This window comes from Anolis sagrei, chromosome 1 (assembly GCF_037176765.1).
Source record: "Anolis sagrei isolate rAnoSag1 chromosome 1, rAnoSag1.mat, whole genome shotgun sequence".
NCBI lineage: Eukaryota > Metazoa > Chordata > Lepidosauria > Squamata > Dactyloidae > Anolis > Anolis sagrei.
Genome location: NC_090021.1, coordinates 69,252,415 through 69,277,545, shown reverse-complemented (window position 1 = coordinate 69,277,545; position 25,131 = coordinate 69,252,415). Strand labels below are relative to the sequence as shown.

The 25,131-nt window shown below is 36.1% G+C and overlaps 1 protein-coding gene across 9 annotated transcripts in view; it reads left to right on the top strand.

Annotated features, from left to right (window-relative positions):
* Positions 1–25,131, top strand: part of ZDHHC14 (zinc finger DHHC-type palmitoyltransferase 14) — a 54,871-nt gene that overhangs the window by 20,093 nt on the left and 9,647 nt on the right. For 6 of the 9 annotated variants that reach the window (XM_067465880.1, XM_060753637.2, XM_060753640.2 and 3 more), the window contains 6 exons: positions 6,381–6,539; positions 8,396–8,533; positions 10,781–10,829; positions 13,883–13,985; positions 14,602–14,711; positions 16,736–16,838. In XM_067465880.1, the coding sequence (XP_067321981.1) occupies positions 6,381–6,539; positions 8,396–8,533; positions 10,781–10,829; positions 13,883–13,985; positions 14,602–14,711; positions 16,736–16,838 (662 nt within the window). Of the gene's footprint in view, positions 1–6,380; positions 6,540–8,395; positions 8,534–10,780; positions 10,830–13,882; positions 13,986–14,601; positions 14,712–16,735; positions 16,839–23,699; positions 23,759–25,131 lie in introns of all 9 variants that reach the window. The other 3 variants (XM_060753643.2, XM_060753642.2, XM_067465886.1) reach the window with 1 other exon arrangement.

Sequence of the window (25,131 nt, the reverse complement as noted above, 5' to 3'; positions counted from 1 at the left end):
TGTTGTTTGAAAAGTTTGAGTTAGGAGGAGATTTAAGAGTTTCTTTCTTTCTCCTGCTTTCAGTTAGTTTATGGGGTTTTAAACAATAACACATAATGCGGATGTTACTATCTTAAACCAGGCATGGGAAAAATGGCTCACATTATTATTAACTTAATTTCTATCCTGCCTTTTTCCCTATAGGAACTCAAGGTGGCTAACAATCACAAAACATCTGATAAATCTTTAAAATGAGACTGATACAATTTTTAAAAAATAATAATTAAACATTTGTGTGGATAAAAAAGTTAAAATACAGTTAAAAAATAGAAGAAATACAATTAAAATTACATTTCAGGTTTATCATTCCCCCAAAACCCCACCCTCAACCTCCCCAGCAGTGTGCCCCTCATCCTCCCAAAAATGTCAGGAATGTCTTTACCTGTTTGCGAAAGGAAGCAGAGATGGGGCAATCCTGGTTTCTCTTGGGAGGGAGTTCCAAAGGAAGGGAGTTTGTGTCTTCTAAGGCTGCAGACCTCTCACCCCAAGTTTAAATCTTTTTGTTTGTTTTATTTCCAAACCACAAATGGCTCAAAACTATTGCAGAATTTAGGATTTCGCCTCCACATACTTTAACCTCCTCAGCACTGAAAAAAATGGAAAAGATGAAACTGGAAATAACATAATGTGACCTCCAGTGTACTAGTGCAGTTTGCTAGTATCAGGTAACATGATAAAAGATAGATCTCGTCTCCCTCCAGTTTCCCACACTGCCCTAAACAGAAAATAAAATAAATTTACTAAAGAGCAGCAGCTAGCTTGCTGTCACTACTAACATTTGGCAAACTCCTTGGTAAACAGAGTAAAAAACTGAATAAATGCACTCCTATAGATCTATTAGATGCTGCCTTTTGTTCCTAAGTGTTGTTATATTTATATTTTCAGCTTTGATTTAAGGACTTCAGTTCACCTAAGGACTTCTAATTTAATGAGTTGTTCAGCTTTGGCGCCAAGTGCCTCTTTTCGGGATAGTTAATTGCTTTCATGGTATTGATGTGAACATGTCAGTAGTTGATTTAGGTGATCATTATGCAATTTGATTAAGTTTCTGTTCTTACCAAACAGAGTGGCAGAAGTATAAAGAGCCTTTAGATTCTAGCTTGTCTCACAGAATACAGTGTTTGTTTTTTAAAGCCTTATTAAGTGGAGGATTGTCACATATTTTTCCCTGGAGTACACTCAGATATCACAAAATAGGCCATGTTACAAATGCTTGCAAAGCATACTGTTTCTGTGGGCTGACATTTTATTGTTGGAGCATAATAAATGCAGCAGTTATTCTATTTGCCCTGGGTACACAGTTCACTTACTTTTAAAAAGGCATTGTCCAGGGTCAGGAGAGGATACGTTTATGTACTCCAAACTGGTCCATCTCACTGTCCTGTGGCACCCTTGTTTACTAAGTGTGCTTTTATGCATTACAATCTCAAATCTGGGAGTCCCAAAGAGAAATGTAAGATTTTTTTTATGTCCCATAAATGTGAAAATGAGTAACTTTTAAGGACACAAAGATTTTTGAGTACAAAATTAGTCTACTGTAGATCTGAGGAATACAGGAAAGGTTTCTAAAATGGGTATTAATCTGTTTACAGATCAGTATCAAGTGGCATCCACAACTTTGATGGAATTTGGATTGATTTTTGTAGGATTTGACTAATGTATGTTTTTCATAAAAGTTGTTTTGAAGCAATGGCTTCAAATATTTGCTAAGATTTAGAGATATTGATTCTGAGACTAAGCAGTTACTTTGGATCTGATGTGGCTTGTAATTTACCTGCCTATTGCCCAGCTGTGGGGACTCAAGGCAGATAAAAATATATTAAAGCAGATAAATATAGAAAATCACATCACTAATATATTTGGGATTGTGGAGATATGATTAAATACATTGGTGAAGGGCTACAAATGGACCAAAGTACTTTCATCCTATTTTCTACACAGGCCAGTGGCTTTTGATTTTATTGTTTTGATCTATTATATCCACCTCCTTCACCACTTTAAAATATATTTTATTAATAAGCACAATTTTAAATATGTGAAATAAAATATAAGGTAAAACACAAAACAATTACAAACTACCAGGAATCAGCTGGTGTTTCCTTTTCTTAAATGAAATTACAAAAGGGGTCTTAAGAAATTTAGAAATGCAGCACTAATCCTGTTTTGGTGACTAGATGTGTCTGAACATGATAACACTTCATACTTACTTGCAGTCCACTCATACCTTATGTGAGTGCTGAGATAATAAATACTGATTAATATAATTGGCATACAGGTTTCTAGCTGTATTTCTGATTAGGCACTGAAATCTATGGATCACACATTGATATCCTCTTACAATAAAATTCTATTCAGGTTATTCAGAAGTACCACTAAGTTTTAGGAGTTTCACCCTAGATATGTGGTAATAGAATTACAGCCTGATTGTAATGAATATGTATGTTTTCATGATAAAATTACATTGTGATAAAAAATATAGATCCAGGATGGTGATGGCATTGATTTTATTTATTTATTTACTTCATTTGTTAACCGCCGCTCTCAGCCCTAGGGCGACTCGTGGCGGTGTACAACATATAACAAACATATCATATAATAAACTACCATAGCACTATAAACAACATAACAATAATATACTGTCATCTAATTACACTAAAAAATCCGCTTCGTCTTATCATAGAATCATAATCAATCTCGTAGTCTACATTCCGTTCCAGTTGTCATTTCCAGTTGCTGTAGCATTTAGTTAAATGCCTTCTCGAATAGCCATGTCTTCAGGCTCTTCCGGAAGGACATAAGGGAGGGCGCCTGCCTGATGTCAACAGGGAGGGTGTTCCACAGCCGGGGGGCCACCACTGAGAAGGCCCTATCCCTCGTCCCTGCCAGACGTGCCTGTGAGGCAGGCGGGATCGAGAGAAGGGCCTCCCCAGATGATCTCAAGGTCCTCGTGGGCTCATAGGCCGAGATGCGGTCGGAAAGGTATTTTGGGCCGGAACCGTTTAGGGCTTTGTAGGTTAACACCAGCACCTTAAATTGGGCCCGGAAGCATATCGGCAGCCAGTGGAGCTGGAACAACAAGGGCGTTGTATGCTCCCTGCGTCCTGCTCCTGTTAGTAACATGGCTGCCGCGCGCTGGACTAGCTGAAGCTTCCGGGCCGTCTTCAAGGGCAGCCCCACGTAGAGAGCGTTGCAGTAGTCAAGGCGGGATGTGACCAGAGCGTGTACCACCGTGGCCAAGTCAGACTTGATGAGAATAATTATGTTTTTTTTTCCTGTGGCTACCATAATAGTGTGTGTTGTCAACACATTTTGCTGTAGGGGTGCTGTGGTTTTAGCTGTGCATAGGTTTTTAATGGGTTTTTATGGTTTATTTTTAATGCAGTTAATTTTTAATTCTTTTTCATTGTTTGCATAGTTTGAGGTTTAAATTATATCCTACTGATTTATTGTGAGCTGCTTTGGGTCTCCTTTTCAGAGGGAAAAAACAGGATATTTATTATTATTGACACAAAAACGCAGTATGGCACAGCAAACGAGATATATATGCTGGATTTCATATCACAAAATCACACGTCGAACACTTCCCAAGTGTCTAGGACTGTGTGATGTATTTTTCAATGATGCATGCAGATCCAAGTAAGGTGGCCTTTTGCAGTTGACAGATCGTGATTTTGTCAATGTTTATTGTTTCCAAATGTCAACTGACCATTGGGACCACCTGCACTGGTTTATGCCAGAGCCTTTGCAGTTCGATTTTGAGATCCTGATAATGGCTGAGTTTTTCCTGTTGTTTTTCGTCAATTCGACTGTCACCTGGTATGGCGTCCTCAATAATCCATTTTTTTCTTTTCCCATAATCATGATGTCTGGTTTATTGTGTTTCAAGACTTTGTCAGTCTAGATTTGAAAGTCCCACAGTATTTTTGCATGTTCATTTTCCACTACCTTTGCAGGTTTATGATCCCACTAGTTCTTTACTACTGGCAGGTGGTACTTGTGACATAAGTTCCAATTAATCATTTGGGCCACAGATTTGTGCCTCTGTTTCTGGAAAAAATATTTCCAAAATTCTTTTAAAACATTCTTAAAGTTTGGTGGATCATCTGAACATTGTGAAATTTGGTATGCTAACAACGGAAGATGTGTTCTACCACTGTAGCAAGTTTCATCAGGATAGCTCAAAAATGAGGGAGAGAGAAGCTCCTGAAGAAGTTTCCCCACTTTGTGCTGTCCCCCCCCCCCCCCCCATTGCGCAACCGCATCTGCCATTAAAGAATCACTTTCGAAGATTTAGAAGTTTAGGAAAGTTTTGAATTGTTTTGGAAAAATTTGGAAGTGACTTTAGAATTGAAGCATCGGGGGCCCCTGCTTTTGAACACAGTTTAGAACCAATTTTTTTGGGTCACACATGCTTAGTAAGCAGACGTCATTGGATGACTTCATTTACTGTACATTCATCCTCTGCTCTTTCTCCTCTGCCAGCAGCCTGGGTATCAACATTACTTTGTCTCTCTGATACAAATCGATCCCAAACATCTCTTCTTTTCTCTGCTTTTCTCTGCTTCCTCTTTCCGTTCTATATTTTGCTACCTCCTTTAGTGTTTAAATAAAATCCATGTGTTTCACTAATTTCCTTATTTTTAAAGTTCTTCCTCCCCCAGCACTTTTCTCTCTTCTTCTTTATTTCTCTCATACCATCTCTGATGTATTGATTGCACTATTATCTCACCTAAATCCATCCACATGAGTTGCCTTAATTCTGATCTTTATAACTTCTAATAATTATCTTCTCTATAATCTTCCTTCACCAATTTATTAGCCGTGCTTTTCCTTTGATTCCTTTCAAACACAGCACTTTCTATCAATACACATACATTCTCTCGCTCTCTCTATATATAATAAATCCTATGATCCACCCCCCTATGATCACTATCCACTTTCTGTTCTTCCATATATTTCTAAATCCATGAAAGATGTTTCTTCTTCCTGCTGCCATAATCTCCCCCTAACTCTGTTTAAACTCCTTCATTCTGACTTTTGCCCACTTAAATTGTCTTCGCAGAAATAATGTACAACCTTCTCATTGCCAAATCCCAAAATAGGTCCTTAGGCCTCTTCCTCCTTAAATGTTTTGCCGCCGTTGATGTACCTTGTAAACTTCAACTTGATTTCCTTTGTATTCTGTGATTCTGTCATTAGCTGTTTGTCTTCTTTCTTTCTTTCTTTCTTTCTTTCTTTCCTTCCTTCCATGGAAGGAAAAGATTTAGGATTGAGTCTGAGAACGCCAAATAGTATATTGAAAGAGTAGAGCAAATAATTGATGATAAAGATTAGTTAAAGATATCAACTTTGTCAGTTAAAGATGGGATGGTGATCAGATAGAGGAGGTTCTAGCTTGAATACAGGATTAAAAGTGATGTCAAGATGATATGTGTGGAAGTCTGTCGAAAACCAGAGTTTGAAAGAGAATGTTAGGGAGAGGAGGAATGTGGTAGCAGTGTCATTAGAACTATCACAATTAATTTTGAAATTCGGGAGACCAAATTTGGGAGTCATCACACAGGAAGAAAATTTAGAGGAAGGAAAGGCGACTATAACCAGGAATGCCATGATTGTGAATTCAAGTCTCTTAATGCACAGACCTTTGAAATGCTGGTGGCATTTGATTTCTCTCTCATACACAAGTAGCCCAGGTCCACATAATTATGTGAGTCAGAGTTTTGTGAAAACACCTTAAAGTATTGTAACATTCTCATATTCAGGAAATAAAACAACATTTTTTTCTGTATTTTTCAACTTTTTGTTTGGTAATATACTACTCAGAGAGGAATGTGTAGTTTTGCGAGCATGAAACAGCTGTGATTTACAAATGTGCAGGAAGAATTCTTTTTATAATGCCTTGTGTTTTTACTATGAGAGGGGTAATATTGTTTTGTTTGGGTTGTTGTAGGTTTTATCGGGCTATATGGCCATGATCTAGAGGCATTCTCTCCTGATGTTTCGCCTGCATCTATGGCAAGCATCCTCAGAGGTAGTGAGGTCTGACCTCACTACCTCTGAGGATGCTTGCCATAGATGCAGGCGAAACGTCAGGAAAGAATGCCTCTAGACCATGGCCATATAGCCCAAAAAAACCTACAGCAACCCAGTGATTCCGGCCATGAAAGCCTTCAACAATACATTGTTTTGTTTGTTTACATATTCCTCTTTTATTTATCAAAATCTTTGAAAAATAGTACTGGTTTCTGAAAAGAATTACAAACTTTACAATAACTACAGTTAAATTTATAGTGTTATGACAATACATTCTGTTTATTAGTTCTTTTTATTTCCCTGTGTAGAAATTGCAAATGGCTCCAACTCAGGAGGTTACCGTCCACCTCCCAGAACAAAAGAGGTGTTTATCAATGGACAAACAGTGAAACTAAAATACTGTTTTACTTGTAAGATTTTCCGCCCACCACGTGCCTCACATTGCAGCCTTTGTGACAACTGTGTAGGTGAGTGAAACACTAAAATCAATGTATTCTGGTCTTGCTAACTGTGTTAGAAAATGTATATATACTTGACATTCTAGACATGCCTCAGTTAACAAAATCTATGTCAAAGTACCTTTTATGCCCACACAGTTCCACTTCTCTCCCTTTCCTCTTTATAGCTAGAAGACTTTCTAGCAACATAGATATTAGGAAGATGGTGCTGGAGGGCTGGACAAACACAGAGTATTGGTGTTGGGTTGTAGTTGCAATAGTATGTCAATGAACAACAGACTAAATATTGAGCTGGGAAAGAATGAGAGTCCATCTGTTCCTAAAATATCTATGCATGCCTGCTTAGAGCAGGTATCTCCAGGTATATATGAACAACAAAACAGAGAGAAAAGCAGATAAGCATTCCTCACGAGCTACTCCCAGCATAGATCTATAGACTATAGATCTATGGACATGATTAGAAAGGTGGAGTTCAGTGAAATTAAAAGGGATCCCAGAATGCATTTACACCCATTAGGTTATGATGTTGTTTGGGAGGGCTGCGTGTGTGTTTTGGGAGCAGGTTGGGTTTTTTTTTTATTATATCATTCTTATTTCCATATTCAGAAATGTCTGTTTCTGGAGAGCTATTTTTAGACAAAGTAAAATCTAATACAAAGGCAATTTTATTGCTCAAAGTAATAAAAGATTAATCCTTTAATACTTAAGTAGTCAAAGTTGTGAAGATAAAGAGAGTAGGTGATCCCTTCTTTATCTCATCTTTAATTATTCAGCGTATGTTGAAAGCGGATGGACATTTCTTGAAAGGATAGGAGTGCTGCACGCCATACCATGGGGAATAATAATTGCTCTTCTGTGGCATGATTACAGTTTTGTTTAGGTGTACTTGACCTCATGAACAACATTTAGTCATACTTTCCTTTAAGCCAGTGGTTCTCAACCTGTGGGTCCCCAGATGTTTTGGCTTTCAACTCCCAAATCCTAACAGCTGGTAAACTGGCTGGGATTTCTGGGAGTTGTAGGCCAAAAACACCTGGAGACCCACAGCTTGAGAACCACTGCTTTAAGCAAATTATCTTTGAACAGAAAGATTGTCAAGATATAAAATCAGGAAGAAGTCAAATAGAAAACTTTTTTAAAACCTCCAATTTAACTAAATAGGAATTCTGACATTTGCTTATTCATCTGGATAAATGCCATTTCTTTAGCAGAAATAGCATCTAGGGCTGTTATTACATTTATTTCTATACCACTTTTATCTCAGGAAATATGAATTGGAAATGAAAATCTGGCAATCTTGACTTCTGAGAGGTATAGAAGTAGTAAACTGAAAAGAATTAAATGTCTATGACTGAAATTAAAATTAAACTTCCTTTATAACAGTTTAGTATGTAAATTATGTAGGCCTGAATCTTTTAGGTGTTGTTGTTATTATAATTTATTTATATCACACTATCATATCACTGCACAAGTAAAGAACAACAAAACCTTGCTATAGTCAGTTCTTCTACAAATGGTCCTGAACTCAATGCCAAATTATTATCATTACTGTATTTCTTCAATTGTAAGATGCCATCAATTGTAAGATGCACCCTAATTGAATTTTTTTTGTTAACCCAAACTAGAATAGATATGTTGAATCAGTTATTAAATAGAGTCCATATGAAAACCCTTTGTTTTCCCTTGATTCTATGGGTCTGAAAAGAACAAAGCATTGCTGAAGACCAGCTTGTGATACAAGTGTAGGTTGTAATGTTGAAGGTAAACCTGAATTGTAAGGAGTTTGCTATCACAGCATTACTTTTTTCCAAGCAGGTCTGTTTCTCCCAACTAAATTACGCCTCTCCCAATCTCTTCTCTTTCAGAACGATTTGATCACCATTGTCCCTGGGTAGGCAACTGTGTGGGGAAGAGAAACTACAGATTTTTTTATATGTTTATATTATCTCTGTCTTTTCTGACAGTCTTTATATTTGCATTCGTTATCACCCATGTCATCCTTCGTAAGTATGCAAGTAAAATCAGATTATATATTGTAACCATTTGCTTGATATTCTAGCTTTAATTTTAATCTTTTGAATAGTCAGAATATGTTGGATCTTTTCCATAGGTCACATGACCGTATAGTTAGTTTGGTCATCAACAAAATTTCCAGTTGTAAAGCTTGCTTTTTCATTCATGATCTTGGCAAACCTTAATGCATTTATAGTTTACTTATCTGACATTGTTCACTGGATTTCTAAAAAATAATTGACAGAGAAAGAGGAGAATTCTAGGTTCTTGTGGGTTTTATCGGGCTATAGGGCCATGTTCTAGAGGCATTTCTCCTGACGTTTCGCCTGCATCTATGGCAAGCATCTACCTCTGAGGATGCTTGCCATAGATGCAGGCAAAACGTCAGGAGAAATGCCTCTAATATTTTAGGTTAAAAAAAAAGGCTTTTATTGGTTATGTGTTTTAATTATTCTGTAACATGTCCAGGGCCACAAGGAGAGGCAGGTAAGAAATATAAAGTATTATTATTATTATTATTATTATTATTATTATTATTTGAAACACAACAAGATGGGTCCACAGCAAACAAGATCACTCTGCTGGCTGTTGTATTGGATCACATGTCGGACATTTCCCAAGTGTCTAGGACTGTGTGATGTATCGGTGAATAATGAGTGCAGATCCCAGTAGGGTGGCCTTTTGCAGCTGGCAGATGGTCAGCGCCGATTGTGTTTAAGTGCAGACCAAGGTCTTTAGGCACTGCACCTAGTGTGCTGATCACCACTGGGACCACCTTTACTGGTTTGTGCCAGAGTCTTTGCATCATCATCATCAACATCATCATCATTATCATCCATAGTTTTTAACCTTCTTTGAGGTCCTGTTCCCCTGACCCTAGAGATTGTAGAGGACTGACTGTAGAATGAAAATACCCTGTGAGGAAAGGAAGAAGGAATTTTCTCTGGTTCCCTCTCCCCCACAAACCATCTATAGTGCCTCCCACAGTCTTCCACAGAGTTTCCAGTACCCGTAATTCATTTTTGAGGGCGAGAGAGAGAGAGAGAGAGAGAGAGAGAGAAGTGCCTTACAAATGCACTTTCCCTTTTCTTCTCCTGGGAGCATCTTTCAACAGGATTATGTTTCCCTGTTGTGTACTCAAGGCATTACTGAAGTTTTTATATATGTGAAGCAGGGATACAGCTCATTTCTCATTAATTCTTTTAAAAGAGGATATAATTCAGTTAAATGGCTGTTAAGTTTCACAGCCTACTTGATAATCATGGAATTTCTCTGCCCTTGAACTATACATTTTAATGCTGGCACAGCTGGTGTTTCTTTTGGTGTAAGGACAGTAGCAGTTTAATATTGCCAGTGCAAACTCCTGCAGTGCCACCATAACATAATATTGATTGTATATAGTATCATGGAGTTGGAAGAGACCACCAGGGCAGTCCAGTCCAACCCCCTGCCATGCAGAAACACACAATCTTCCAATAGATGGCCATCTGGTTTCTGTTTAAAAACTTCCAGACTCCACCAAAATCCAAGGCAAAATATTCTACTGTCAAGCAGCTTTTACCAATAGTAAGTGTCTGCTAATGTTTAGGTGGAATCTTTTTTCCTATAGTTTGAATGCATTGCTCTGTATCTGAGTCCATATGAGCTTAGAGTTAGAAACTGTATTTTGAGGATAAAAGGTGTTTCTGCTCACATGGGAACCCTGTGCCATATCCCATCTGTAGTCTGTTGTGTTTTTCAAAATATTGTCTTGGAGAATCCCTTAATTTATCATTTTTAAAAGACAGAGCCTGGGTCTGCAAGTTCATTAAGTTATTGCTGGCTTCGACTTTCACTGTCTCCTAATTGTATCCAGAGGAATCTGAAAGCAGATTCCTCTCCTTAGTTATTTGGATCCTATTGTGGTATGTTTGCAGGATATCCCCATCCAAGAGAAACATTTTTTTGTGTGAGCAAGTAAATCCATGGACACGGTTCATGGAGAAAAACTTTCATTTCCATATTAGGATTGAAAAGAACGAAGGGATTATATAAAAAAATCTTATTTATGGAAGCTAACAATACCAGCCTAGAGTTAGAGACAAAATGATTTTATTGTGTTTGTTTTTAGTCAAGAGTATTAACAAAATTTGAAGCCTATATGTAGCTACATTTATGTTTTAATTATTGTATTTTTGAAACCTTTTAATGTAAACAGTATCCATTCTTTTCTCTCTCTTTTTGGCTTCTTTTTTCAGGATCTCAGCAAACTGGTTTCTTAAATGCACTCAAGGACAGTCCTGCAAGATATCCTTTCTCTGAAATGTTTTTCATACATCATTTTGCCTGAGTTTAATAGGAACCAAGTCTCGATTTTACTTTGTTTGCTGATTGCAGACATTTGGATAGTACAGTTTAATGAGAACTGGCTTTGCTTCAGATCACCACTGCCCATGAACCGAGATATGTGATATATACGTTTGAGTGATGAATTTACTGAAAAGGCATACCTACTATCATGTATTAAAAATTGCAGTTAAAATTAGAAATTAGTTTTCAGTTTGTATAAATATATTTAACCTATATTTTGAAGCTAGGAAGTCATGGAGGAAAAAATTCTTTGTAGATTTAAACCTCTGTAGATAAATTATTTTACACTGGGAGATTATTATTACGGACAGAGCCTGTTGCAGTATTTCTAGATGTTGCCATTCTCAACAGAAACTTAGGGACAAAATTAGAAGCAACCCCATAAAAATAATCTCCATCATTCATAATAGTTTGAGGTTGCCACTGCAGGTTTTACTCCCCCCCCCCCCCCCCCCGATAATGAATATGGCAGTATAAAGTTTGTTGTACATCAACACACCGCATTCTTTTTTACAAAGGTCTCTTCTTTAGCACCATTCTGTGTTTATCATTAGCTCACTAAAAAGCAACTGAGATATATTCTTTAGCGAAAGTGAATCTTTCTATCCTGGTTGTCTTAGAAAATTATTATCCTCCAATCCTCCCTCCAGTCTCACCTAGAAGTGCATTGCCTCTTTATCCCCTTCCCAGGACACTGCAGCTTTGTCAAAACTTGAAAATAAATGACAGTGTCTTTAAAAGATGATATTCTATTCATTATTTCATCCTGTGACTGCTTTAGAACGAATTAAAACTTTTGTCAGTCTTTTGAAAGAAAGAAATGTTTGGATTCATTTAGTAAGTAAAGTGATTGTTTTCTCAAAGTTATTTTGATTTGTTATGGTAGTCATCTGAGTTATTTCAGGTTAATAAAATTGTCGGTCCCATTATCTTTTTATTCAAATCTCGAGTCCTTATAGAATAGCTGTGCAAATAGTATTCTGAAGAAATCTGAGCATCACCAAGCACACGTTCAGAGATTTAACTTTTGGTAATATATTCCACAATGTGTAGGGTCCTGAGGTCATGATAAAGCTCACATGGTATTTTGGGTTTTTCCTTCTCATATATTTATTCATATGAACATATGCTGATCCCTACTCCAGCTATTTTATACTTCAACCATAGTGGTTGGCAGCCTGTCACACTCTGATAGGAACTGCATGATTAGTTTGAATTCCTTATATATTAAATCAATATGGTTCTCAAGTGTTACTTCCATCTAATCTACTTGGTTATCAATACCAGCAGCTTTCTTTAACATTAATCCCATCTGTCATTCCATCTGAACAGCAGTAGTATTGTTGTAGGGGGTACTTATGGTGCATATGAGGCAATCTATTTGAGATGTGAGGTGTTCATGCAGTTGTTACCAATTTGTGGTGAACTGGTCCTTTGCTTCTTCTGATATATGCTAGTTCAAGCTCTGCAGATGCCAACAGACCTTTTAGACCAATCCTGTGGCAATAGCGAGATTACAGTGACAACTATACAAATAACATTATTTTGAATATTTGGAAGAATATTTTGAATATTTGGAAGAACCCCAAAACAGACAGCCCAACTCCTATATTTAGCTCTATGTGTTGTTGCATTTCTTGTGACTCTAAGAACAAGTGCCCATTTGGATACTTGGAAAGCAAGTGTTCTAGAACAGAATCAACATATGAACATGGAAAAAAGCAGGTTTTAAAATATTGGAACTAGTAAAGGAAAAAAGAACTAAATTAGCCTCCCAATTTTTCACCTGAAAGAAGACAATAAAAGCATAGCGAGTCAGGCTGATTATGAAGTCTTGGTATGATTTTATAACTTAGATTCTCATACATTTGATTCAGTTACTATCCTTCTATTGCTGAGGCTTAAAGCTCTTTGTGATCCAGAAATTTCTATGTGAAAAACATGCTTGAAACTACTCCCACATAACATCTGTTTGTTTTTCATATAATGGCATGAAGGATTGAATCACAAAACCAAAAGATTAAATAGTTATGTTCAATTTGTAGTGATAGAAATAGGGTATTCCACTTTAATTCTTCTTGATAGAAAATTGTGACGGGCAAGACGCTATAATTTAATCTGGTGCAACCAATTTGCTAAAGGAAGAGGTTTTCCATGGTATTCTTTCAAAGTTTTAGAGTGATAATTATGGAGAGTAAGAAAAATTTCAGTACCAGTGCAATTACATTTTCATCCCTTGATACCCTTGATATGACTTCTTATAACTGGAATTTTCCTTATTATTTGAATAGAAAGGGAACCAGTAATTTCTGTAGGCAGTATTCATAATTGCTTGTTTAGAATTATTTTTGATATTAAGTCATGGCATGGCCTTAGAAAACCTTGTTGACACCTTTTATTGTTATTATACAACCTACTTATGTAAACCAAGAGTACACTGATAGCATAAACAATATTTGGTGTGTTTTTTATAAATGCAAGAATTTATAAAAAAAAGTTGCTCTCATTTAAAAACATAAATGCTTTCATGTAACATACTAAGGTCTACAATTAAAATTGTCCTTTTTATATTTACATTTTAAAGTATTCATGTTGTTGTTGTTCATTCGTTCAGTCGTCTCCGACTCTTCATGACCTCATGGACCAGTCCACGCCAGAGCTCCCTGTCGGCCGTCACCACCCCCAGCTCCTTCAAGGTCAGTCCAGTCACTTCAAGGATGCCATCCATCCATCTTGCCCTTGGTCGGCCCCTCATATTCATATTGTTTTACATTTATTGTAAAAAATAGAGTTTATAATAATAATACTTAATGTGACATTTCAGAAGTTTGTCAGCATAACATAATGTTGATGATGTCCATCCTGTTAGTTAACTCTAGCATTGCATAGTCTTAGGCAATGTATTTGTGGCATGAAATTTTCATTAAACCATAACTGCTAATAGTCCTTATATTTGTGAACTTCTCAATTTTGCCTTGACTTTCAGTCACTGTTCTAGAAGCTGTGGTATGTTTCTTCTCTGTTTGGTCCATTGTTGGGCTCTCAGGTTTTCATACTTATTTGATCAGCTCCAATCAAACAACAAATGAAGATGTAAGGATGTTTTTGTTTTTTTTAACTTAATAGTTTGTCTGTTAACTTAGTGCTTCTTAAGTTACCTGATATGGCAGTGTTGATTTCTTTTAGACTGTTGCAGTAATAGAACATGACGTGAAGTAAGCTGTAGCCCCATACATTTATACCTTGAATAAAAGTGTTAGTCTTAGGACTTCAACAGTTTTAATGAATTACTGGTTTCCAAGCTATTAAATATGAAAATGAATAATAGTTACATTTGAATTATTATATCCCTTTATAAATCTGATTAAAAGGTAGCATCAAAAAACCTTTGAATAATTATAGTTGAAGCCTTTACCCACCCAAAATATTGTGAGGATTCAATTTTTTATTCCCAGTATGTATTTTGGGAAAACTAACAGATATTCCTTTGTCTTACGAAATTTTGTATGGTTGTTGTGTATGGGGAGGGTGAAATATTGTGGTTAAAATAACTTATTTGGATGTAGGAGACTAATTAAGCTCATAGGCTTATCTTGAGCCTCATTTATTTCCTGATGTAGTTTACTTCTGTAATTTTGGGGGTGAGCTCTTGCGCTTGAAAAGTCCTACAAAAAGCAAGAATAATATACAAATGTTTATTTCTCACTAGATCAAGGGATCATGGTCAAATAAACGAAGCAAAGAAAACTTCAACCCATACAGCTATGGCAACATTTTCACAAACTGTTGTTCTGCGCTCTGTGGGCCCCTTTCCCCCAGGTAAGATATATAATTGTGTTGTTTTTAATCCCTTTTCTTATCATATTCTTAATCCCTTTTCTTATCATATTTTGTTGTACTCTTTAGGTCATGAGTACACAAGCAGCAAAATGACATTATGCAATAATAGATATTATGCAAGGATAGGGTGCTTGGAAATGATATGTATTGTTTCCTATTAAAGAGAGATTGCAAGATGCCTATTTCTGTTGCATGACACTCACCATCTGTGCCAGTCCCTGCAGCTTAGGAAAGAAAGTGATGGTCTATGATCTTCTGCCAACCTCAAACAATTAGAAGCTGTAAAGAATCCATTTTGAAATGGTTAACATCTCATGCAAGGCCTTGACGTTCTACATGTTATTCCCCATCATTTGACAGGAAAACATATTTTCAGAATGATTTCTTTTGACAGCCTTTTGAATTATATATAATTGTGTTATTGTCTGATAAATCTTTCACTTGCATGATGGATCTAGGTGGATTTAAATCTTGGACAAAACATTCTTATGAGAAGCTCTTTAGATATACATGTGTACTATTCTATTTACAAACCAAAAAACTAAAACTTTTCCACCCCATTCTCATTCCATGCTTTTCAACTATTGGCCTATAAAGTAAAGCAAAAGAATAAAATTAAAAATAGAATGATCTGGAAATTGTAGTTTTAAAAAGAAATACTGTGAACATGAGTAGTTTTACAGTTTTTACTTAACACAGTGCCATAATAGCTGAAGAATACACTGGAGCAGTAGTTCTCATCCTGTGGGTCCCCAGGTGTTTTGGCCTACAACTCCCAGAAATCCCAGCCAGCTTACCAGCAGTTCGGATTTCTGGGAATTGAAGGCCAAAACATCTGGGGACCCATAAGTTGAGAACCATTGCACTAGAACATATTGTTTCTTTCTTGACAATAAGCATATTTGCTTGGAAATAATCATATTTTTCTCATAATTTTTCTGTAGAAAGTACAAAATAATAAAAAGAGCAATAACATATGGCTGCCTTGCTGACCCTTGATTACAAAATATTTTCAAAAATGAGAAAAAAGACTATTGCAGTGAGCAGAGTTAATCATGACATCCCCATCATGTTTATTCTGTCCTCAGCATTTGTCACGGTCTTTTTAGGAACCCTTTGTACTTCAGGTTTCTTAGCTTGTGTCACATGATTTAGCCCTAGCTTTACTGTTGACCATTTGAATGGGTTTTTAAAATGAAAACAATTAAATGACATGTTAGATGGTAAAAACTTGAAAGTATTCTGTGTATTTCCCCATTTTTCTTCAGATAAGTCATTATTAGGCAATGGTAGTGGAAATTTCTAGACATTGTTAACATTGTTCACACTGTGAACCACCCTGAGTCCACTTTGGAGTTGAGAAGGGCGGTATACAAATACAGCAAATAAATAAATAAATAAATATGCAACATTTACTTTAAAAATATGTGAGGTGGCTTGAAATGAAATGTAACGTTATAACTAATAAACAACACAAATTGAATAAAAGAACTGCAATGTATGACAATGGTATTATTGTATCTTATCCCTGTGCTTTAAAAAAAACCCTCTGTTTTTAAAGTTTTATGCTCCTGATCTGTGACCGTAATAATATAATTCATTCATTCACTCCTAGGTTAGTAATACCGGCAGGCTACCAGCAATGGAAATTAGAGTACGAGGCATTATGGAAGGGATGGCTTGGGAAATTGCCTAGGCCTTTTTGACCTGCAGTTTCTGAAGGTAGTCCTCCATATATTGCCTTGGCTCTGAGGACCAACATAGGTATTAAAGAACTTTTCCTTTTTCCCTGTCTACAAATATACTTATTGGAGAATATCAGGAACACAGGTACTAAACATGAAAAATAGAAACATGCTCCATTGTTCAGTGAAGCTGTCAAAGTTATTTTCATGGGTGCAGTATGGTATGATACTTCCAGAGTGAAAGATATTTTTCCTTAAATTTGGTCAAAAAATATGTAGTAAGGTTTGTTTGTAACACCATGTTTTCTTATTCTATAGCCTAATTGACAGAAGAGGATTTGTACAGCCAGATACTCCACAGCCAACACCTCCTTCAAATGGCATTACAATGTATGGGGCCACACAGTCACAGAGTAACATGGTAGGAACCATACCATAATGCTCATCAAGAACCCTGTGAATGTTTCCCTTCTCTGCTGCCTTGTGAACTAATTATGTCGCTAAACTAACTGAACACTACTGATATTCTCTGATAGATGTTTCCCCTTTTTTACACAACAATATAGTACGATATCAATATTTTTGTAAGTACTAAAGCAGAATGGGAGCTATCTAATGAGACACCCCCACAAAAGACCCAAACCCTGATTATTTAGTAGAAGTACAGATTGTGAGATTGCCGTATCAAGAGAAAGTGCCAGGAAGAATGGCCTCCTTTGCCAGAAGAGCATTCCGTGTCCATAGATGCAGTTTAGATATGCGACAGCATAGTTGTTCCTTTTTAAATGTTCCCAAACATTGTTTGCTGCTTGACTCATTTCTGCAAAACTCAGTGTGTCAGGATGAATGAATATAGAGAATTCTTGTGAATGTGAAGATGGCCATAACTTTATTACTGAAAATTTAAACTAAGCAGTGTTTTAAAATAGTACCAATATTGTGTCTTCATGGGAACAAAACACTCTTTTTTATGCTCCAGGAATTAGTCTAGGGGGGAAAAATTGAATAAAGAAACCTTTTTTGGAACAACTACTTTTAACATGCATCTCCAAAGATAACACGAGCATTCCTGTATATTTTTGGATTTTTAGATTTCTTTCCAATCTTTAAGGAAAGAAAATAAACACTTTTTGTTCTCAGCCAAATCTAAGACATACTTTTTGTGTAGTTGTTTGGATACTCTGCATATCCTATGATGATTTTTAGAAAAGCGTTGAGATTCATTAGTAATGATGAATGCTCTAGTTAAAGGTTGCTTCATTTACCTTAATTTTTGTGGTATTTCTTATAACTGTCAGTTCCTTGCACATTAAATGCCAATTAATTTGACATACCCTCAATATTAATAACATCCTTCATATCATTCTTGAATGTTCATTCATAATACAATCCTATAGAATAGCTCCCATGACATTCATTGTGCCTTTTTCACCCTTTAAACCGGGTACAGGATTCCTACTTTAATTTTCAAAGCAGTGCTGAAAGTTTTTCTTGAAATGTAGCAGTCTCAAAATGATGAATTACTTACTTGCCTTATTTTGACCTCACTAATCCTTGATACTGGATCCTTTATTCTGGATCTTCTGGTCACGCTAGTTGTAGGAAAACTTTGTAGACAGACGTTCTGTGTTGCCCTTTTTAAAAATAAGATTTCTAATAGAGTGCCAATAAATTAATATATTTAAACTTTTGACTTCAGCTGTCAAGTTATTCTGTTGATGTTTACATTATGACATTTTTTCTTCTGCTATAGTTTTATTTTCCTCCTTTGTGCTGTGGTTGGGAAAAAATTCAAAATCCTGTAGTTCCAGGAGCTGAATATATACAGCACCACACTCACAACAGAGGAGAGATTGTAGCTACTCATATGTCTGCTTCCTCTCTCACAATCTCTTTCAGATGATCTGGGATTATTTTTCTTGAATGTTAGTATTGCTATTCTATCTGGTCTAAAGCTTGCTTTACTATTTCTCTGCCATTATCTGGTTTTGGCTTTCTGGAAAATTTACTCTTATGTGTATGCAGTACCATCTCACCTTCAAGCCCAAATTGTCCCAATAGTTGAGGGGGTTAAATTATGTGTTTGGAAGCATCACCACTGGATAACAACATTATATCATATTTAAAACTAAGGCAATCTAGCCAAGATCAGTGGAAGGTAGAAATCACTGCCACTTATCCTAGGTCGGGGGTACAAAAATTGGCTGAGGGAGGGTGGATGCCTGAGGGCTCAATAGGTACATGCTGAAAGCCGAATTGGTAAACTGGAAAGCTTCACTAGTGTTAGCAAAGGCTTTTCAAAAAACTGATAGCTACATCAGAATTAAGCAGGTAAGCACTAGCCCATCCTCCTCCCAATTCCAAAGAGGGATCCTGACAATATCCCCCGAGTATCTCACTGAAGAGAGATCAATTTTGAGGGGAATAAGAGCGAGAGTACTTTCTTCCCCAGAGGAGGCTATCCTTTTAAAATCCCTCCATGCCAATTTGATACTTTAAAATGCTTTTTTGAAGTCTCATTCCAGCATAGAAAGGAGAATGCAAGATTGCTTATTTCTGCGCATTGATATGAGGCAAGGAGAACAAGGAAGATAGTGAGGTAGATGGGGTCCATAAGCTAGAGATTTTCACATACCTGAAAATGTTTTGATTTTCTTTTTGCTTTGCTGATATGCTTCTTATTAACTGAAGTAAAATTACCCTGAAATTGTGAATTTTGCTTCAGTTAAGTAAATTTTGCTTGCACCTGAGATAGCACATGTTGATCAAGCATTTTAGCTGCTCTTATGCTTTTAGGCTAAATACCAAAGAATATTGTGTTCATAGTTGGTGTGAAACACATATATTAAATCAAACTGATGTTAGAAAATGATAATTGCAAGTGCAGTTTATGAGTTAAATCAAAAAGTGCTCTCATATTTGATAAAATTTAATTAATTATTGATTTTTTTTCTTTTATGGAGTTTCCTGGATGTCTAAGTATGCAAGTGTTAATTAAATATATAATTGGTGACTAAACCCCTTAAGTGATTTAAGAGAGACTAAAAAAAAATTAAAAAGGCAAACCAAAAGTTAAACCAAAAAAAATTGCAGACACAGGCTTCTTCTCCCCCAGATGTAGACTAAAAGTTCCCCATTTCCCCTTTAGCCTTCTGTCCACCCCCCACCCAGAACCAGATTTGGGTGAGCATGAGAGGGAAGATTGCCCCTTCTCAGTTCAGATAGATTATGTCCTGTTTGCATAATTCTGCTGTTAAATCCTGCCATAGAATCTCACGTGCTCATGCTCAAACAAAACTGTGAAGTATTATGAAAACAGCAACCATTGATTTACTAAATGCTGGGAATGTATGAGAATTATTGTAGACAAGTTCGTGCTTTTTAAAAAAAGAAATGAAGTTATTTTTTACATTTAGGCTTTATTTTATTTTTAAAAATATTTTATAATGTTTACCTAGTTATAAATGACAACTAAGTAAATTCATACATGTTAAAAACTACATGTGATATTTTTTAAAAATCCTTGGAAAACTCAAGCAGATTCTCAAATCTTTATATGGTTAAAATGACAGGCATTTTGCAGTTTGTCTCTAAAGAAAAAACACCATACCTGGGAACCTGGATGTAATTATGAGCTTGAGGATTCAAGTGATGCTGTCCCATATATCCCTTGTTTCATACATTGAGTCCAGAGACACTATCAATCAAAAAAACATTGTCCAAGTATTCTCTCTCCCTTTCATTAATACGTTTACTGTGGTTTAAAAAATGGAATATACAGTGAGATAAAGGTGAGAACTGAGAGAATCTTATCTGGAAGCACCTGTGTATCGGATCACATACTTTTGATTCTTTTCATGGCTTCTGTGATGCATGCAAATAGGGTTACCTGTGTCTATACGGTGCATCATTTGGGACCTTCTAAAACTCTTTAAATTATGTGTTGTCGAAGGCTTTCATGGCCGGGATCACTCAGTTCTTGTGGGTTTTTTCGGGCTATATGGCCATGTTCTAGAGGCATTTCTCCTGACGTTTCGCCTGCATCTATGGCAAGCATCCTCAGAGGGTGAGGTCTGGAACCTTATCTGGAACCATCTCAGCACATTTGGTTCATCAACATCCTTTCTCTGGAAAGACAAGTTCAATGTTGTGCAGACCTCACCCTCTGAGGATGCTTGCCATAGATGCAGGCGAAACGTCAGGAGAAATGCCTCTAGAACATGGCCATATAGCCCGAAAAAACCCACAAGAATCTTTAAATTATGTTTTGGAGATAGCCCCACCCATTTCCCACAGATTGCTGATACATTCCTAAGATGCACTCCACTCTAAAAAGCTCGGTTTCAGTCACCTCCAACAATGATCAACCAGGAGATTCCCTTGGAACAAATAAATTTCAATATCTAAATATTAATACAGTCCTGTTTCTAGACAATCAACAAAGGCCCTCTATTTTGCCTGTTCTTCATCTTCTAAGAAGTCTTATGTTACTCCTAAGTACTGGCAGCACCATCCTATGAAGCATCAGCAAGAATCACCTCAGCTTCCTCAAGAATCACAACCTTGCTACCAGTTTGCTTTCTTTGTCTGCACCACGTTTTCCCAACAGGCTCTGAAAATTCCATCATGCTTGGAATTCCTTTATCTCAGATTCATGGGTCTTAGACATCACAAAGTGGCAGTATGCTGTAAAATTCTGGAAGCCCAACCCCATAGGTGTCTTCCAAGTTACTCCCACTTTAACCAAGCTAGAACAGAAGATAGAGGTCTTGTTTAATTACGCTCTATAGAGTCTCTCTCTTCTACATCAAAGGTTCTTCTCCCATCACTTAATTGTAACTAATAAGGATGGGGGTGATTGCTTTCTATCGTGGACCTTTGAAATACCACCTATGTGCAGCCACAGCATTTCAGTTTATCCTCCCCCTATGACATATTATTGCTTCTGCATCCTTTGCACTGTTCTTCATGTGTTCACTAAATGTTTGATTGTGGTGGTGACTAAGCTGCTGTTCTCTTTGCTGTCATAGAACACATGTTGTTTGTGATGCACATATGCAGGAACCTACATTCTCTCATTCACCTGACTCTGAGGCTTCTCAGTTATCTAGGTCTAATAATAAATTATGGGAAATCTTATCTGGAACCATCTCAGCACATTTGGTTCATCAACATCCTTTCTCTGGAAAGACAAGTTCAATGTTGCTCAGAAAGCTACAATGTGTTGGCCTGACAGTCAACAGGTGAATACCAAAGACATGCAATTCACCCTAGGGTTCATTGTTTCTATTATTTGTATCCTGCCATTTTGCTGTCAGGCAATATACCAGTATATTGTTTGCTGCTTTTGTGGAGGGATTCAAAACACATGCAGGGAACTGAGGGTTTATATAGAAGTGTACTGATATGGCATATGGAGAGTTAACAGGGCTACCACCAGAACATATTGGTAAAAGGCTCTGAATAGCTGATTGCACAGGCTCAGGTGATCTCACTCATATGGGTAAGATCACAGATTACTGTTCAAAGAACTACAGGCCCAGATAAGCAATCTGGCTTTTCATACCCATCAAGAGAGCTGAACAGTTTTCTCAGCTGTCATCTTAGGAACATAATGAACCTTTTTCATATGTTAGAGAAATACACATCCGTAATTACATGTCCTTGTTTGTGAAAAGTCCTGGGATCTATACATTTTTTTCCTGAAAAATACCCCAATTTTTGGTTGGATGTTACTTTTAAGTTAGTTATTTTGTTAATTAAGGACTACTGCATATATTTTATAAAGACCTAAGGACAGTTCATAGTCGCAAGTGGTGGCCAGTTAACATATTGTGGAATTTTTTAATTTATACTATAAAGAAAGGAAAAGAGAGACACAAATATGAAAAGCAAAACCAAAATAAAGTGGGAAGAAATATTTAGGAAATGTATATGAGCTGAGACAATCTAGAGCAATGATCATTTTAGAGTATTAAGCTTTAGTTAACAAAGATCCAAGCACACTGTCCATCAGTTAAACTCCAAGATACAGGGATATCATTTAAAACGTATATGTGCATCTACAAAACTTATTTTTTTCAAAATACAAAATTAATACATTGAAATGCAAAGGGTAACCATTGATACACATCATATCCAACAAAGTTAATTATGTTACATTGCTATCAGTAAGGTAGACAGTTTATTTTTTAAAAAAAATTAGTGCTGCCCAATATATCTAAAACATACTTTTTTCCTGAACTTCATGTAGTTATGAAATAGGCCATGGACACTGGCAGAAGCAAATCATACTTATCAGCTATTTGTAAAAGTCAGCACATTTTCTTTATGAATCAGATTAATACTGTATTTAATTGCAAATCAGTATGTTTAAATAAATTATATACCCAGTAGGTATGCAAGTTTGTTGACATTATTTTTAAAATGAAACTCATTTAAAACAGTAATTTTAATTTTGGTCTTTTTTATCATTTAAATTGTGGAGGATGTACTCATACTTCATATTCTAACATTGATTTGGGAATTTTATAATCAAGGTTTTTGAATATTCCAAAAACTAGATAAGGATTTCTAGGTGTGCTTTCATCAAATCCAATATCTAGCAACAATGACATGTGATGATTTGTTACTACTGTAGTTTTCAATTTTTTTGTCCCTCTTAAGCAGTGGTCCTCAACCTGTAAGTCCCCAGATATTTTGGCCTTCAACTCCCAGAAATCCTAACAGCTGGTAAAACTGGCTGGGATTTCTTGGAGTTGCAAGCCAAAACACCTGGGGACTCACAGGTTGAGAACCACTGCTCTTAGGCATCCTAGGCAACATCAATTATATTAGTCTCTCTAGATGGGGTTTTTCTTGCTATTTGTTACTGTTGTTGACAGTGTCTAAACATTCTGTGATTCTGTCACTTTGATGTGCCGTTGCCCTTTTCCCCATTTCATCACAAATAAAGATTGTTTTAAAAATTCAAGTGGAAGTTTCTATAGCAGCCCTTATAGGTGCCTTCTCCTCTTCTGGAATTTTTGCTCTAACCTTTTGCAGCAATTTGAGCAAACCATTTAGCATACTTCTTAACTGAGCTTTTTAGTGCTGAGTAGATATTTGTGAAATCTTTCTGTTGCATCTGATCCACATCAAGCCATTTTATGTTCTCTAAAATTATAATAGTGTATTGAAAATCAAAACTTCATTAATGTACTTCGAACACACGTTGCTTCACTTCCTAAATGTTACAAAGGTTTCTTTTATGTTTCTCTTAATATTTCCGTTGTTTTAATAGGGGACTGAAGTTAGATTAACCAGGTGGTAATTGCCAGGATCACCCTTTCCTTTTTAAAGGTTGGTAGTATATTTTGTTTTTCCCCTCCGTTTCTGACACCTTCAGTTCTCCATCACTTTTTAATTGTTTTGTAAATTCATTAGTTCCTTTACACCTAAGATAATTACCATGAGAATCCACAGAGTCACTAGTTTTCATTTTCCCTAAACATACCCAATCATCTTTTCATTGGCAACTATGGCCGCAACCATCAATAACTTTCTTTAACAAAATCTCATTGATTTTATAGAAGGATTACTATAGTGCCAATGTAGTAGATTTCCGGTGTTTTCTCAGTTCACAAATGACTCACCCCTTAAAGAAATACAACATTTCTGCAAAAGAAAGCATTTTTCACCTTTGTAAAAATGTTTCTCTTTGCCTTCTAGTTTTACATAACACCCTTTTCTGAACCTGTAATAATTTCATTTACTTAGTTCCAGCTATGTCAGCACCTCATTCTTCCTTCCACAATATTCATATTGTATTATGCACAAGAAAATTTCCACGAGTTATAATTTACACTTTATATTTGGAATGTTTCAAATTATGTTCTGATTTTGCATATTTTATTTGTTTAGATGGTGGAAACTTAATTCTTCCTCATTAACCATGGTTAATATTTATTATCATAATTATCTAGTAAATTCTCAGTGCAATTTACATGAAGTGCAAATCAAAGATTAATAAAAAAATTCAGACAAAAAAGCAATTGATCATGGTTAATGTCTGTGTCAGTGTGACCTTTTGCACATATGTACATTTTCTTACTCCCTTTTTCTATATTATAAAGTCTGCTTCTATGACAACACTAGGTTGCCTTCAATAAAGCATCTTGGTGAACATTTTAGAACACTAGGTAAATATCTCTCATGAACATCCGGCTTTTTATTTGGCAGCACTGGATCAAAGACATTTCTGTTTTGTTTTTCACCTTTTCGACTGGCACATTTTTTGAACTGTCAGATCTCTGCTTCTTTGTACCTTCCCTGTACATGTTATTCCACTGATAATCCATGCCACTGTCCTACTAAATTATAACCATCAGTGCAGCATCCCATTGATATAAAACATATTTAGGTTATAGTTTTGCACTTCTTTAATAAATTTTACTGTTTAGTTAATGTTTAATTATCATTCTACTTTTTGGTAACGGTTGTAACACTCATTAACTTCGTGCTGTTTACCCCAGACACATCCTATATATTTATAAATTATTGCTCTTTGATGTTGCAGGAAAACAATTTAGTTATACTTCTGTGTAGATAAGAAAGATTTAAATCTTCTGGAATGCAAATATCTTCTAGTATAGTTGCATTGAATTGGATCACTAGACAAGCTGGTGTACAAACCACTTGTACAAGAAATGAAGCACCTGGTTTCACAATAATTT